The sequence below is a fragment of the Perca flavescens genome, chromosome 3 (genome assembly GCF_004354835.1).
Source record: "Perca flavescens isolate YP-PL-M2 chromosome 3, PFLA_1.0, whole genome shotgun sequence".
NCBI lineage: Eukaryota > Metazoa > Chordata > Actinopteri > Perciformes > Percidae > Perca > Perca flavescens.
In genome coordinates this window covers 31,954,751-31,971,564 of record NC_041333.1, presented here as the reverse complement: position 1 = coordinate 31,971,564, position 16,814 = coordinate 31,954,751, and the positions used below count along the sequence as shown (strand labels likewise).

The 16,814-nt window shown below is 38.9% G+C and overlaps 1 protein-coding gene across 1 annotated transcript; it reads left to right on the top strand.

The window, feature by feature from the left end:
* The first annotated feature begins 3,216 nt into the window (after positions 1 to 3,216).
* Positions 3,217 to 4,139, top strand: LOC114552678 (zona pellucida sperm-binding protein 3). Its single transcript, XM_028573661.1, has 2 exons — positions 3,217 to 3,834; positions 3,916 to 4,139. Exons 1-2 carry the CDS (start codon positions 3,352 to 3,354, stop codon positions 4,072 to 4,074), a joined length of 642 nt encoding a protein of 213 aa, XP_028429462.1. The 5' UTR covers positions 3,217 to 3,351; the 3' UTR covers positions 4,075 to 4,139.
* Positions 4,140 to 16,814: the final 12,675 nt, after the last annotated feature.

Here is a 16,814-nt window from a genome sequence, read left to right as displayed (position 1 = left end):
AATAGCAGGTTTGACAGGTCTCCAACTTTCTGACCTCCTGTTGTGATATGTTCCATTTGCAGATGACTCATGCACTGCAGGAGATACTTTTGAAGACTGTGATGTAGTTTCAGGGCTTTGTTGCTGCCGGACTGCAAAGTTTACTTTAGCAGAGATTTGCCCTCATTAGTCCTCTACATATAAAACACAGTCTGGCAAAAAACCATCAGCCCAGCAACTGCCTGACCAAACTCGGCTGGCAGTGAGCTTCAAACACAACACTGCTCACACTGCTGCTTTGGGAGGAAGGATATCCTTTTAACACATATTTCAATATTTCACACTGCAAAGCTTTTGGGTTTAGGGTATAACATGTGAGGTACAGTATTTCTCATGTCTCCTGTCTTTTCTCACTTCTATCTTATTGAAGAACAAGTGTGAAGGTGAACATATGTTTGCATGCTTTTATAATCAAATGTGTGTGTGTGTGTGTGTGTGTGTGTGTGTGAGAATTCAGGTTAAATTTCAGCTAGTTTGCAAGTCACTGTTAAGGAGAGTTTTCTCACTGGTGCCAGTGTCTGATTTTGATAAGAAGGTGAGTCATTTTCCCATAGAAACACATCATCTGATCAATTTTGTGTCTAAGTGGTGCAAAATGTCCCAGCAGAATATACAAGCAATAACCAGCTCCATTATTCGTTCTGAACATTCTTTAAATGTGTTTATTTTACCATGAAATATGATTGAAAATGAACAGAATGAATGAATGATTTAGCATGGTCACTGACTGCAATAGCTTCTGTTGTCTCATTTCTTGTTTCCCTGGTGACCCTGATGCCCTCTGTTCATCAATAGGCTCGATTTCTCGTTCAGGGACAGGCATGGCAGCCCCTGAGGCAGCGGTGTAAAATGTAGGCTACATAATGTCGCTGTTAGGCAGATGTAATGGCAGAGTCATGCCATGTCTTTGGCCTCTTCTTCCCTGATGGACTGTTGACCTCCAAAATTACCAATATTTAATAAGTCATAGTATCAAACCATAATAGACATTATGAAAAGCCTTTCTAGAAGAAAATGCATGTTATTGCTGTAATCACTGATATTGGTTGCCATCATTTTCCATCAAAAAGTCAACCTTAATAAACTGTACATATAGTCATAATGATCATATGTGCTGTTAATGTGTGTTCCTTTCTGTGCATTTACACATTTGAATTAAGTATGTGTTGGCTGTATACAGGTGCTATGTTACAAATACATTGGGACTAAATGGGGCCTCCGTTAGGTTTACACCTCATGTAACTCATAAATTGTACAAGTTGTCACAATGAGTTTTTTTGGTAAAAATTCAAGTGTAAGTTATCAAAACAAAAAGTGATGACACCCATCTAGAAGGAATGAACGCAGTATTTGTCGTATGCAGTGCTTTGGTAGCGTTAAAACTGTAAGAGCAGATACAAATGAAATGTGTTGAAGCTGCTGTATTCAAGGTTTTTATATCAACAATGGATAACATTAGTTTGTGAAAGGGGTCAGTCATAGTGATGAACCTGCAGTTTCCTCCAGTTATTACAGAGATTCTTTTTTTTTAGCATCTTTAAGCTCATTGTTTTGGTTTTCCGAGCCTGCAAATGTACTGTTTTTGTTCACTTCAGCCACTCTCATCAGTGTTGTTTCCAGCTGTTTTAACTAGAAATTAGAGCAAAAATCCCACCTCACACCCCAATCGACAGACAGACAAAGTAAGCGACTAGCTGGTGAACAAAGTGTAACATTTAGCAGCTGAAGAGCAACAAACAGATCTTACATTCATCAGATGAACAGAAACACAACTCCAATTCAACGCTATTGTCTGCCGGATGCAGAAATAGGCGACTGTTTGCTTGAACTGAAAACTGGGAGCAATTTTACCATTGCTGATGCTCTAACAAAAACCTAACTGTAGGTGTTAAAACAATACATAAAATGTATGTAGTATGTAGTAGTAAAACAGAAGATTATGAAAATGTTCTGAAAAAGTATTGACTCTTTCCACCTTCACACAATACTGTTCACACTCCAGTAAATCACAGCACCCTGCAACCTGTGAATGACAGGCATTTTTCATTACTTAGGTGCCGTTGCTATGGTAACCACAACCCCCCCCCCCAACCTTGAGATGTGGTGTTACTGTACTTCAGGCGTCACACAACAACGTGACATCTGCAAAGATAGATGAAAGCAGCCTGCCTCATGTTCTGTACAGTATGAACAGAGACACAGCATCAGGATGGAGGAGAGGATGTTCAAGATCCACGCTGACATAATGAAATGATACATTCCTAAAGAGTATCGATGGGGATCATTATAATGAGGCTTAATGTTGGTCATCTAACTTAAGTTTAACTGTAATTGTATCATTCTTTCCCACGTTTTACACCTCTGAGCCCCATATCTTGGTCTTGTTCTGTAATACTGGTAAGACAACTCATGATTTCTGCTCATACAAAGACAGAAAGTCATATCACTGAAACACATTATGTCTTTATTATAGTTTACTAGAGTAGAGCTATTTTGGAAATGTGGGTATGTTTCCATCTGTGTTCACCATATTACATTCTATGGCTGCATTCTAGTTCAAAACGCTGCAGTAAACTATTTATACTGCTTCACAGTTTCATGTTACGCAATACATTATATTAATAATAGAGCTGAAACGACAGGTTTATCAACATAAAATCGATTGACAACTAATTAAATTATATATGTATTTTTTAGATTGGATTAATTCATCTTTCAAGCAAAAACGACAAATATTTGCTGGTTTATACTTTTATCTCTGTTTTAGCGTAAATTGCAAATCATTTTGGGGTGTTCTTTGGACAATTAATCAGATGTCCCTTTGGCCTTTGGGAAGCTGCAATGGTTATTTTTCACAAATCTTTGATGTTTAATAAACCAAACAATTAATCAGTTAATTAAAAAAAAGACAATTGTTATAGTTACAGCCCTATTTTATAAGTAGTAACTATATAGCTGTCAGACAAATGAAAGTACAATATTTTCCTATAATATTTTGTAGTGGAGTAGCACAAAATACATATTCTGTACACAAATGTCAATAAGTCAACTTGAATACATGCACTTTAACCGCTTCATTCATTGATCATCATTATTGTTATTAATGATCTTATTTTTATTTGACGTCTCTACTCCTCATACTTTGGGACTAATTGGTGTCTCCTGTCTCCAATTAGTGAGGGACGTGCAGCTGTGAGATCCACACATGTGCAAAGGGATCCTGCTAATTAAGCAGAGGGAGAAGTCACTCTCTCTGTCTGCTTCAGTGGTCATGCTTGAGAAAGCTGCATAGAAAACTCTGTTTTTGCAACAATGGGGTCCAGGCAGCTTATTGTGTTTGGCTTTGTGCTTGCGTGTGTCAGGCTTAGTGACGCTCGATTCCTCAGTACGAGCGAGCCGACCTACTGGGAAGTCGAGGTGGAAGTCTCGCCAGCAGCAGAACCTGAAAGGGAGCACTCCGGGAAGCCTACTCAACGAGCTCGCAGCTTTCGTGCAAAGCAGATTCAGCCAGCACTCCCACCACACTCCTGGAAGTTTCCAGAAGATCCTGTGGATTTGGTGAGAAAGCCCCCTGTCAAGCTTGAACTGCGACAGCCGGTGACGACCAACCGTGTTGCTGTGAGGTGTGGGGAAAGTAGGATCCAAGTTGAAGTGAGCCAGGACCTGCTGGGCCTCGGCAAGCTGATAAAGCCAGAGGAAATCACACTTGGGGATTGTTCAGCCACCGAAGTCGACATCTTGTCTCACGTGCTGGTCTTTGAAAGTGAGCTGCACGCCTGTGGTAGCAAACTAGTGGTATGAGGGTTTTATTCATATAATGCATTGCTGTTATTATATTGTATAAGCAATGTCAACCAGCTGTTCTCTTTTTCTTAGATGACAGAGAATGTCTTCATTTATGCTTTTACACTGGTCTACAACCCCAAAGTGTCTGGCAGGAGTCCCATCATAAGGAGTCAGAGTGCTGTCATTGGAGTGGAGTGCCACTACCCGAACAAAATTATAAGCTCGCTCAGCCTGCAAAGAATCACTTGAATTCACTGTGGGGGGGAAAAAAAAACCTTTTATGTGTATAATAAAGTAAAAATGTTTTCTCTTAACATCTGGTCCTATCTTCTTTTTTTTTTTTTTTTTTTTTTTTTTTTTTTTTTACCTGGTCCAAAAGAGACCCAAGACTGAACTTCAATTCGTCACAGAAAATGGTTATACATTATCCGGTCACATGGTTTACATTGTGGTGCATGAAGTGGCTTTGCAAGATAGGTGCGTAGGCTTTGTTGTTACGGTTACTCCCTTTTTAATGCACTAGTGTAGATTGAGTTTTACTTCATTTGAGGGTTTCTTTATGTTTAGGGTTAGCCTGTTTAGACGCTGGTCTTTTCAAGGCTAAGCAAAGAAGCATTTGCAACATGGCATAAAATGATTAAGTCAAATAAGTGATTTTTTATTTTTTTTTTTCTTCCACACAACTGAAAGCGGTTTGTCTTTGGTAATCTGCAAGAGTGATGATGAGACACTTTGAGGAAATTCTGTTGCAAGAACTGCTTTTCTCAGCAGCACTTCTCACAATTGATTGCAATGATCTTCCATGTGGCCACTTAATGTTTCTAATAGGGAGAAATGTGCACAACACCAGTGCTTAACACAATGATCCCTACAAGTTATAAAGAGATCATCTTGTTCTTTCTTTTTTACAACAATGTTAGAGACTGGCCCATTTCAAGAAAAATACTTTAGGACTCTTGCATGTTCATTCTGTGGTGTTGCTGGTCATCAGCTCTCACCAGACATTGTGATCCGGTCATCAGCTCTCACCAGACATTGTTCAAACACGTTGCTAATTTTTTATTTAAGTTAACATTCCAAACTTCCCCAAGAAGCTAAACCTGTCAAATCATTTGGATTGGGCGCCCGGACAGTTGGTAGAGCAGGCGCCCGTATATAGAGGTTTACTCAACGCTGCGGGCCGGGGTTTAACTCTGACCTTGCGGCCCTTTGCCTCATGTCATTCCCCCCTCTCGCTCCCCTTTAATTTTTCAGCTGTCCTGTCAAAGACCTAAAAATGCCCCAAAAAATAATCTTAAAAAAATAATTTGGATTGTTTGAAATGAATGACACAGGAAGTCAGCTAGCTGGACCAGCAGAAGTATCAGGCATGTATGCTCTCCACTGGCTCGGCTGGAGAGGAACGTTAGTGTGCATGCTCTATGGACACCTACTAGTGGATTTTAAACAATTGAAAAACCCTTTTTATACAAAAAACGCTTCCAAAATCACTTGACAAATGACATTATCACATACATGACTTCTGATGATTTAAATGTCTATCTGAAGTCTGAAATGTGTGCCATAGTTAAAGTCCCAGTATGCTGAGTTTAAACAATGACCTCTTTTCTGTTTCTCATCTGTTACACTGATGCTTGTCCAGACATGATGACTATCAGCTGTGTGTGTGGACAATCCCACAGTAAGTCCTGGATTCAGACCTGAGTGGAAATCCATTTCCCTGCTGAGGACAGTAAATACTAAGATCCAGCAGGAATGAATGATAACAATAGTGCTTTTTGTTCGAAGTGGGCCAAGCTGTGATTGTAATTTATCCTTTATTTATCCTCCTCAATTCTTCCTGGAACTTCCCCTGCTCTCTGCGTGCTGATGATTTATCGTTGGAGGAGTTCAGACCTTATCAAACCATTTCATGATTTCTGGAAAATCTCATTCCCGCTGTGAAGTCCATGTTGACAAAACTTGTCACGACAAACATAGCTTTACTCTGTTTGTTCTGCATGTGAGTTTTTCTTGGAAACCCTATACTGTGAATCATCAAGCAGCTGTTTTGTTTCCTGCTGGCGCTGCTCAGAATATCACTTTTGCCTCAATCATAATATTGGAAAGCTTTGCTGTCATCTGACTCTGTTTTTGTAGCTGCAACTTCTTCCAGTGACCTCACAATTACATCGCTCATCAGAATTGTGGTTCACTGCGTGCTTTAGCTTTCCATCTTCCATATCGATTTTAAACACGAACAGGTCAGATTTTGACTTTATGATCATATCAACATGCATTTCAGCATGTTAAGCAACGTGTATAGCAACAGCTGTTGATGGTGTATGTGTGCTGCCTCTATCATCTCACCCATGGGTCTTCATCCCCCCCTCATCACTGCTGGAGAGGCTTGTTCACAGCAGCACATGTGGCTCTGGACCCGCCCGTATTTTCTGGTGTCTCGGCTCTTTTCAGATTTCACAAAAAAGCTTGCCAGATGTACAGTACACTATGTATGTGGCAATGTTTGTATCATGTCACCAGAGAAGCACATACACACTAAAAATCTAGCACCGACCCAGTACACATGAGCATAAAAACCACTGGGTCACCAATCACATAAAAAAAAAAAGGTTATTTTGACCCAGTATTTGTTATTTATATTATTTCCATTGGGTTATTCAGCCACACCAATATGTTTACAATTTGTTATATTAACATTTCTGTTGGGTCACCAATTATACCAAAACCTGTACGTTTTTTAGACAAAAAAAATAAGCTTTTTACACAATTTACACATTCACCCCACAATGTGGGAAATGCAGCTTTGTTTGTGGTGCTCAAAGCATCAAAAAGTCAAAGACGCTTGAAAAACTCAAGAGTAATAACTGGGACATCGCTTCTGAAAAGAAACAGTATTGTGTTTTTTAAAATGTCTTTTTTTATGCTTTGAGCATCACAAACATATGTCAGTCACCTCCTTTGTATTGCTGTGGTTTAAATCTCAGCAGCAGGTGCATTCAAATCTAGGCAAATAAATCCCAAACTGTATGCATGGCTAGATACGATTAGAAAATAGTTTAAAAAAACGATAACAAAAAAAATATTAAAGAAAATGTTTCTTTAATAGAACACTACATTTGTCATATCCTGAAAATGACTGCCCATTTAAGGTGATAAACTACAAGGTTGATTGTTTACACAAGATGATCTGTCAATATATCAATGCAGCCAGAACTGTGATGTTGTGATTTGATCCATTTAGCATTGTGTACCAATCTACCAATGTTTGCTAACACTGTCCATGTGTGTAAATGTATTTATGTGTATTGTAGGATTAGACCTATTCCAATGTGCCATCTGTGTATTGGACATGCATTTCAGCCTGGAATATTGATTGGTTTGGAAGTTTACCATCATTTTGCATCTGTCAAGGCTGTAAATCATTACAAGCTATGTAGATAAACGGTACCTTTATTAGTCATCTGTACTCATTAGTGCATTGATCTGCTGAGATTAAGGTTGTTGGGCAAACATCGTAACATCCGTGATTTCCTGGGGAAGGATTTTACCATTTTTCCATTAGCTGCTCTGATGTCAGACAGTATCATTGTGTAGCCCTGGCTAAATTTCATTTAGACATTGAGAGGTAAATAGTTAAAACCACCAAATGGATAAAGCGTTTAAAAACTAAGCATTATAATATTTACATTTTAAAAAGGTCAAAGTTTGAAGTTCATGCAATTGATTGTAGTTTGAGTAAAGTGTACATGATTTAGCACGCGTAATACGCCACACACCTTAACCAGGCGGCAGCGGCGAAACAAGCTACAATGTAAGTTAATAGAGCAATTGTCCAGCTTGTATTTACCTTCACAAAAGTGCTAATTTTGCCACTGACAGGCTCAGATTAATATTCTAAGTGTCTGACAACATTATTTAAGTTAAAGAGTAAGATCCTTTTTTTTTAAACCGAAAAACATCCACAAAGTTACGTTCTTTTAAATCCACCAGACTCCATGTAAATAAACAGTAATTTTAACATCGTAAAAGACACTTCATAGACAGCAACAAAATAAAACTATGAAAAGCCATCATATCTCTAGTTTGGTTGAAATAAACACATAGATTATATGTTGGCTTTATACACGCTAAAAGTCTGGTGGGTTTAGCGCTAGCGACTTCAGAGCTGTTTCTGGTTAAACAGAAAGGTCTCAAAGAGGTTTTAAAGGTCTATCTCTGAAGGGATCCTTTCCATAATGTTGTCAGACACTTAGAATATTAATATATAAATAATATAATAATTATATATAATAATATAATAATAATAAATATAAGCTGGACAATTGCCCTATTAACTTACATTGTAGCTTATTTCACCACTGCCAACTGCAGCGATCTTGCTTAATACTGGACCAATGTCAAAGATTGTTGTTCCCATCAGTTACTTAGACACAAAAACATAGGAAAATAGGGTCCAGGTTGAAAAAAACGGTAGTTACCTTTTAAGTATACTTCCAAATTCCAATGTTCCTGATCCAATTTTGCTAGTACAGTAACCAAGAAATCCAATCTTTTGTAATCTAGTAATTAAATCACAGTTCCTTTTATGTTAAAGCATGTAAACATTTAAGAAGAGTGTATGCATTTGTGGGTAGTTACTGTGGAGAAACAGGTACATTTGATGGAGTTCTCCATTAAAACAACAATCTTTAATTGATGTAAAAAGATGTTAAAAATTGTTGACTGGTGTTACACCAGTTGGTAACTGACAGGAACAACTGCTGTAGGTGATGATGACTGATGTGATGAATGAGGCAACACTTATAGCTGCCTCATTGTCATGGCAACCCACACAACGAGGTAAGAAGAGTGACAGATTTACAAGCTCATAATTCTGTTATGATTTCTATGCAGGAGAGTCAGTGGTTGTTCCATGTGTGGGTGGGTGGGGCTGTGTGGGATACATTTAAAAATAGTGCTCTTAATACTGCTCTTGTATTTTTGGAGGATTGGGAGCTGAAATCAGGACATATGCAGAATATCTCAGATATGAATCAGGACACTGTGTTCTGGTGAAAAATAGGATGTCTGGTCACCCTGTAATATATTCCACACACATTCACGTGCAAGCCATATGTACTGTCCTCGAGTTGAGCACATAATCACCATGCTGGCGTTTATTCAGGTGCTTTTCATAGGTAATAAAACAACCAGAGAGGCGATGTATAGTACTATTTATATGTCTATATAATTCTATATTTACATGATCTAGACAAGAAATATCAACATATCTTTTATTAGCCTACCTGCATATCAAACAACATGAAAGAAAAGCCTTTGAATATTGATTCATCTTTACAAATGTGCTTTGTTGAAAAAGCAGGAAATCACTAACTCAGGTTTAGATAGATTGCAGGCAAAGTGATTTGCAGCACTTTAGCACAAAATAATTAACATGTTGAACCTCAGACGAGATCTGAGAGTTGGAGAGGGGGTTCAAGGTGCATTCCTCTTTTAAATATAAACATCTAGAATCAAAGTAAAAAAAACTCCCACACACTGTCTAGCTAACTACTGTAATACACTTGTATTCATGACATTTAGGATGACAAAACTTTCATCAGGTATATGGACAACAGATCCTTATAGATCAGACCTGGGCATTTTACGGCCCCCGGGCCACATACGGCCCTTTGGTTGACTCTGACCGGCCCGTGTAAGGTTAATTGGAAATTACAAAATAAACATTTTCTAATTTTACCTCATGCATGGACCAGGCACGGCGTTATGGGTGGGCCTGACGGGCCTAGGCCCACCCACTTTTCAACAGGCCCACCCAAAACATTTCCTCAAAAAACATTAATGAATTAATATATTATAATTTTGTGAAGAATTATTAAAAATCTGCAAATAATCTCATAATTTGTGCTAAAATTGTCTAAATGTTTAGTTTTCAAAAACAATTAAAAAAAACTGGTTATGTCTATTTTTATGTTTCTGCGCAAGTTCAGCAGACAGTGAGGTTCGGATCGGATGTAGCTTGTCTGTATGCTAGGCTAGCTCCCAGTGATCTGAGAGTGTGAAAATCATTTCCAGTAAAGGACAAGGTTGCAACAGTCGTTGTTTAGGTACCTGTTGAAGTTAAAAAGTTAAAACCTGGCTTATGTTTTGAAAACAATGTTTAATGGGGCCTACAGCTAAATTTAATCAAGTAACTACACTAATCAGCATTTGACTGCCTCACCCAAAACCTAGCTTCTAAAGAATTGATCAGGTCATATCTGACATTTAGCATATGAAGAAGACTCATTGTCCCCACAGGAAAGGTAACTATTGTTTCTGGTTTTGGGGAGCCACTCCCTGCAGGGCCAGACGTGATTAGACAGAATCGGCACTACTACCATGTGAAATGACCTTTGTCTGTGACCTGGGGTAAACCTAAAATCAGAGGTGTGTCTTTAATCAGAGACCCACAATTCCACAGGAATATAATTCGGAAACTGAGGTGATTTCGGCACTTCAATCTGTGACCCCGACAGGGGAAACACGTTGAAGTCCGCTGTTTACAGCGTATTGTTTGTCATGTCACATGACTGTTCTTCTGTAACTCCGCAAGGAGAAGCATGAGATCAGTCTGCTGTCAGCTGCAGTGTTTTATGTTTTATGTTTGATTGTGTTTTGTCTTGTCGTTTTCATGCAGTTTCATTAAACCTTTTGCTTAACTTTCAATTCGACCACAGCCTCTCCTCCTTCCTCCAGAAATCGAAGAACACGTCTTTTAGAGAATTCTTAACAGATGGTGACCCCGCGACGTGGATTTTTGGAGGATGAAAGAAAAAAAGGCGAAATTGAAAAACTGGAGTGTGACTGTTGATCTCTAACACAGGGCCCGAAATTGAAAGGTGAGCCAGAACCTGTTTTTATCGAAAATCTGCAATAGTTAATTTAGAAAGATTTAGGTGGGAGAGATCAGCAGCGTCAAACTTGTAAGTCTATTAAAATCTGTACAAGTAATGATAAAGTAACGCCCAATTGAGAACAGGTTGAAAACGATAAGTCAAAAGTACTTGTATGTGATTTGTGTGTGATATATGTGGTGATGGGAAGCTTAAATGGCCTGTGAAATCCATGGTATTATTAGGCTAATGCACACACAATAAGTCCGTAGAAGTCGGCCGAAGGTGAAGCCTTTGAAAGTGTTGGTACCGTGTGCAAAGTCTATAGAGGTCCGTACAGTCAGCCGGGGTGGAGCCCTTGAAACAGAGACAGAGTAAGTCTCTGTAAGGCACGGAGGAAAGATTAAGACTTTTTCAAAGCCAGCTCTCCAGGGACGTAGGCCCTGGAGAAGCTACTTTCGCGGCGGCGGAAGAAAGGCGTCAGTGGAAGACCCCCCAGTTCTTCCTCGTGACCCATAGTATGCAAATAGGAAAATCAATTTACTAATGGGTATAGTCTAATTGTGTGAAAACACTTAGGAATTGTAAAGAAAGGCCTACTGTAAATACATTTTAAAAGAATTGTGGTGTTGGGATTTGGGTCTGCGGCAGCGACTCGCGCGCGCTGTGTGTGTTTTGTGGATGTGTTGAGGTTACAGACGCAGTTTGGTTGTGGATGTTCGTTTGTGTTGAGTTTTGCATTGGAAATTCCATTTCCTGAGTGGTATAACGAACAGCGACTCCATCTGGTTGGTAAATCATTACAACAGAGCGTCTACTAAAACCAGCTAGGGGTCAGACTATGGAAAATACGGTAAACTAGAGAAATGAAATTTCTGAAGAGATTGCATTGTGAATGCTTTATGATTGAAAGGCTAACTGGATGGCTGTTTGGATTTTTGTGGAAAAGGGTGGAGCAGTGAGAAAATTGATTAATCTGTATGAATGTCTTTGAAGAGTTGGGCGCCAACCCTGAAGGTATGAAAGACGTGGAACATTTTAAAGTTTGAATGGAGTTTCTCAGTGAATGTATGAAAATGTGCTAAGCAGTTAAAAATGTATGAAAATGTGTTTCGAGGGGGCAAAGATGCCTGCTAAAACGTTGAATATTGGAAATGATTGGTTTCATTTGATTACATTTTTTGTTCATGTTTAGTGTTGTTCTATAGGGACAGAAATGGATAATACCTTACAGTTTTAGTCTTGTTTAACTTTAAATCCATTTTCCTGTTCCTTGACTAAGTTTCAGTTATTCTTCCAATAAACAAACTCTTAGAGTATTGTCTCCTGTGTTAATGAAGGACTGTCTAGGAGACACAGTGGGGTTTTCACACCTCATTCAATGCAATAGATGAAGACAAATTCCCTTGTAATCATTGTAATCTTCTCTCTAAACTATTTGATATGTTCCCCCATGCCAAAATATTTTGTAATTGAAATAAGGGATTAATCATTATATTCTAAGTAGGTTACTGGATTTTGAGTTTGTTTTTCTTCTGCTACATTTTTTATACATTTTACTATGATCCTTCTGTTATCTTTTTCTTTTCTTTTACATTTTTTGGTTTGTTGATTTTTTATTATTTTTATTCCCTAGTTGTAAATATTTTGTTAAAAAATAAATAAAAAAGAGGGGGAGACTGGAGGATTTATAGGACTTCTGTGCTGGCCACACAGAAGTGCTATGCAAATCTTCTTCTCAGGGTATTAAATGTGGCACAAAAGAATGACACAGGACTTATATAGAAATTGATTTGCTCAAAAAAAAAAAAAAAAATAGCAATTTGCTGATCAAATTTGTCAAAAATGTTTGAAGTAATAGTAAAAGATGAATCACGCAGCCCACATTCCCCCATTGAGAAAGAAAATTGTGGAGTTTTTATTTCTTTGTTTTTGTGTTTTTGTAATTGATGATCTGTACTGTATGTTTACAATGGACTCATGACTTTTTGGGATAATTCATTGTGTTATGGACAAAAGCTTTTAGCCCATTGTCTTAAGGACTTTGGAAAACACAGATGACAAAGGAAACATTTCTCCTCCCATGAGAAATTAATGGACAAATCAAGGACAAACTATCACATTTTTTCTTCTTCATTGTTTTCACCCCTAGACATTGCCTGAAATGAAAACACTAATATGACTTTTGCAAAAAAGTCAGTGTGTCAAAGCCATTTTATTCACAGGTGAAAGCAGCCTCCAGATTCCTGCTGATAAAGCCATTCAGCCTGATGACTACATCTGATCAAGGAGATCAAGGAATCCAGGACAGATTCATGCAAGGTGCTGCTGGACACCAGCGCTGCAGTGGAGTGGGAGAGACGCATCACAAGGAACCAGGTTCACACTTCAACTTCAAGCCCAGCAGAGTGCCTACAGGAACCCAGTTCATCTGACCAGACGCTGACGGAGAGCATGGAGCATCACTGCTGCTGAATTCCTGCGGTGGTTTCCTGACAGAGCAAGGAGACTGGATCCCACCCCCTGACCCTGGGCCTGCTGACACACCAAAAAAGCTAAGGATGGCTTTTTTCTACAGGATGTAACGCTTGAATGCCAGCACAGTAAGATGGACACCAACGCCAACAAGGGGAGTGAGGAGAATTGGGTCAGCAGTAAATCCACAAGGAGAACCTGGGCTCCCCTCTGATCTGTCACCTTCATGTTTCAACAGTTAAAGGGCCAGAATGCTCAGGAGGATAAGAACATTTTTTACAGCAGCTGCAGCCAAGCTAGGCGCGCAAATGTGACATCAAGAGTGCGCCATAGCCTGCTAAGGTTTTTTGGTGACGTTGCCGCCTGTGCTGGGTGCATGAGAATGAACCAGCAACGATCTGAGATTTTGTCCCAAATTTTCAGATTGGACAAGACTGAACAAAGAACTTTTCAAAATCTGGATTTCAGACCATTCCCCAGTCTGCATCTTTCACTACAGAAAGGTCATTGATGTGCTGTTTCCTTGTGCTCACTCCATCTGAATTGACAGGATATATTGAAGTGTGGGTGTATCAGTTTTTTAGCTCCTTTGAGATTAAGATCAAACCTAATGCATTTTTTCCTTGAGCATGATAAAAGATATTTTCTGCCATGGAATAGATTTCAGCCCACCTGATTGCATGACAGATGTGAGACAAGTTATTCCTTGTGCAGTATTTGAAGTGCAGTGTGGAAACTTGAATTTGGTTTTGTTTTCTTTGATTTCTAAGATGTTTTCCCTTCCATTGTCTTTACCTGGTCAACAGCTTTAATATCTTCTGATTTAATTAAGTGTTTCTGTTTTTGTTTCAAATGGAATGCAAGTCACTAATCACTGTGAGTAAAACCAGCGAAACATATTTTGTTAAGAGAAAATAACCTTCTTGATACAAGATATGGAGTCAGATAAGATGAGGTCAGAGATGAAAAATAATTTCTTGTATAAATCAAACACATTTTGCTAATGTCTACATTTTTGTTGTATGTTTATGTAATGACATTGTTTTAATTAACATTCATAGTGTTTTCACACCAAAGGTGTGAAAAATGAGGGATTGTTGAAGTTAAAAGTTAGCTTATGTTTTGAAAACAATGTTTAATGGGGCCTGCAGCTAAATTTAATCAAGTAACTACACTAATCAGCATTTGACTGCCTCACCCAAAACCTAGCTTGAATTGATCAGGTCATTTCTGACATTTAGCATATGAAGAAGACTCATTGTCCCCACAGGAAAGGTAACTATTGTTTCTGGTTTTGGGGAGCCACTCCCTGCAGGGCCAGACGTGATTAGAACAAAGGAAATGCAAACTCTGTAAACTTGAACAGAATCGGCACATCTTTGTCTCGGACACCGCAGGATGCTAACGCGGCTAGCGCGGCTAGGGCTAGCGCGGCCAGCGCGACCACCGCCGGTGCTAATGCCTTTGCCTCTGCCTCGCGAGTGGATGATATAGCCCCTATGGCTATAGCCCTGTGGATCGGTCTTCCGTGGATGAGCCCGCAACTCAACCAGAGCTAAAGTATCCGGTCACTTCTTCTGCTGAGTTTAATTGTGTAGGACCGCCACAGGATAACAGTAAGGTATGTGAAGGCTACTCTGCCTGTATTGTATTATGTCGTTATATGAGATATATGGATTAAAATAATCAATTCATAACCCGCTACAGAAGTTTTATTTCTATAACAGCTTGTTACTGTTGTCAAGTTGTTCCCTCATGGTTTTCTCTTGTTATGGCCAATAATGCTTTAGGGCTATTAATGCGATTTATTTATTTTTGTTAAATCACACTAATGTAAGGAAATAACTTGAGTCTTGTTTTACATGACAGATGACGTTGTCAATGAACACGTTCTGTGGTCGAGTATTGATTGAAACTGTCGGGCAGTGTTGTTGATCTGTATTGTTGAAAACTTAAAACAGTTGAAAAGAATTGTGAAATATTCGGCCTCATGTTATACAATTCAATTCAATTCAATTTTATTTATAGTATCAAATCATAACATAGGTTATCTCGAGACACTTTACAGATAGAGTAGGTCTAGACCACACTATAATTTACAAAGCCCCAACAATTCCAACAATTACAGTAATTCCCTCAAGAGCAAGCAGTGCGACAGTGGCGAGTAAAAACTCCCTCTTGGGAAGAAACCTCGGACAGACCCAGGCTCTTGGTAGGCGGTGTCTGACGAGCCGGTTGGGGGTGTGATGAACAGTGGCAATAGTAGTCACATTAATAATGGAACAGTGACTTCAATGGTATACGAGCAGAACTAAACTATGTTTTGGGGAAATATTAGATTCCCGACCACTTTTACAGTCTATAGGCCTGAGGTTAGGAGAGATGCGCTATAGCACAGCCAGGTATGGTGGTAATGGAGATTCCAAAGCGCTCTTCTTTTGGGCAGAACCAAGGAGAGCGATCGCAGATAGGTCCGTCCTTTGCACCGAAACTTTTTACAATGCAACAACATATTTAAAGAGCATCAAGCTATTACAATCTTTATTATGTAAGCACATATAATATATATAATATAACAGTATATTAGCCAGTCATTTGTATTAGGTTAAATAGGGATTTGATAACGTTTTTAATTTAAGGCCCACCCACAATTGGTCTGGCCCATCCAAAACTGGAATCCTGGCGCCGTGCCTGGCATGGACTAAAGCTGCATTGCTTTTATTTTGAAGTTGTTGTTTTTATTCACGTACATAATGACGCAATACGTATATCAAGACGTGCGCATTATTGGATCGTTGTCACGAGCAGGTCACAAGAGGATTTTAGCTCTCAAAAATGTCCGCTCATGCTAAAAAAAGAAAGGTAGATGCCGAATGCAGGATTTTCAACAAAAATTGGACTGCTAAGTATTTATTTACTGAAGTCGGAGGTAAAGCAGTGTGTTTAATTTGCGGGGAGCTGTTTAAAGGAACACGCCGACTTATTGGGAATTTAGCTTATTCACTGTAACCCCCAGAGTTAGACAAGTCGATACATACCCTTCTCATCTCTGTGCGTGCTGTAAGGCTGTCTGACGCCTCCAGCGGCATCAGGCCAGCACAGAACATCAGATGAATGGTTCCAGTAATCCTACTGCTCCGAATTGTGACAAAAGTGACAAAATAATGCCAACATGTTGTGATTTGTAGAGTCACAGCGTGTACAAAAAACAACGTAACATGAGACACAGACATCTTCTAACCGTAAACAAACCGGGAAATATATTCTCAGGCGGAAGAATATAGTACTTGGGCGGAATGATTTGCTTTGCAACACCTGTCTGAGAATATAGTTCCCGGTTTGTTTACCGGGTGAACAAGCTAAATTCCCAATAAGTCGGCGTGTTCCTTTAAATAAGGTAATGTCTCCAAACTTACCTCAATTATAACTTGACTAGTCTCCTGCTAGTGATACTACAGCACTTACTTTAAAAAAAAAAAAGTTAAATTAATAAATATTTTTGTTGTATCTCTTTTCGGTGTTGTAATTTGCACCACAAAGCACCACTATTGATTTAATTCAATTTAATGAGTTCACATCTAATTTTCAACCCTATCACCAAACAATGTCAATCCACTGTGGACGTACTTCCTTGGG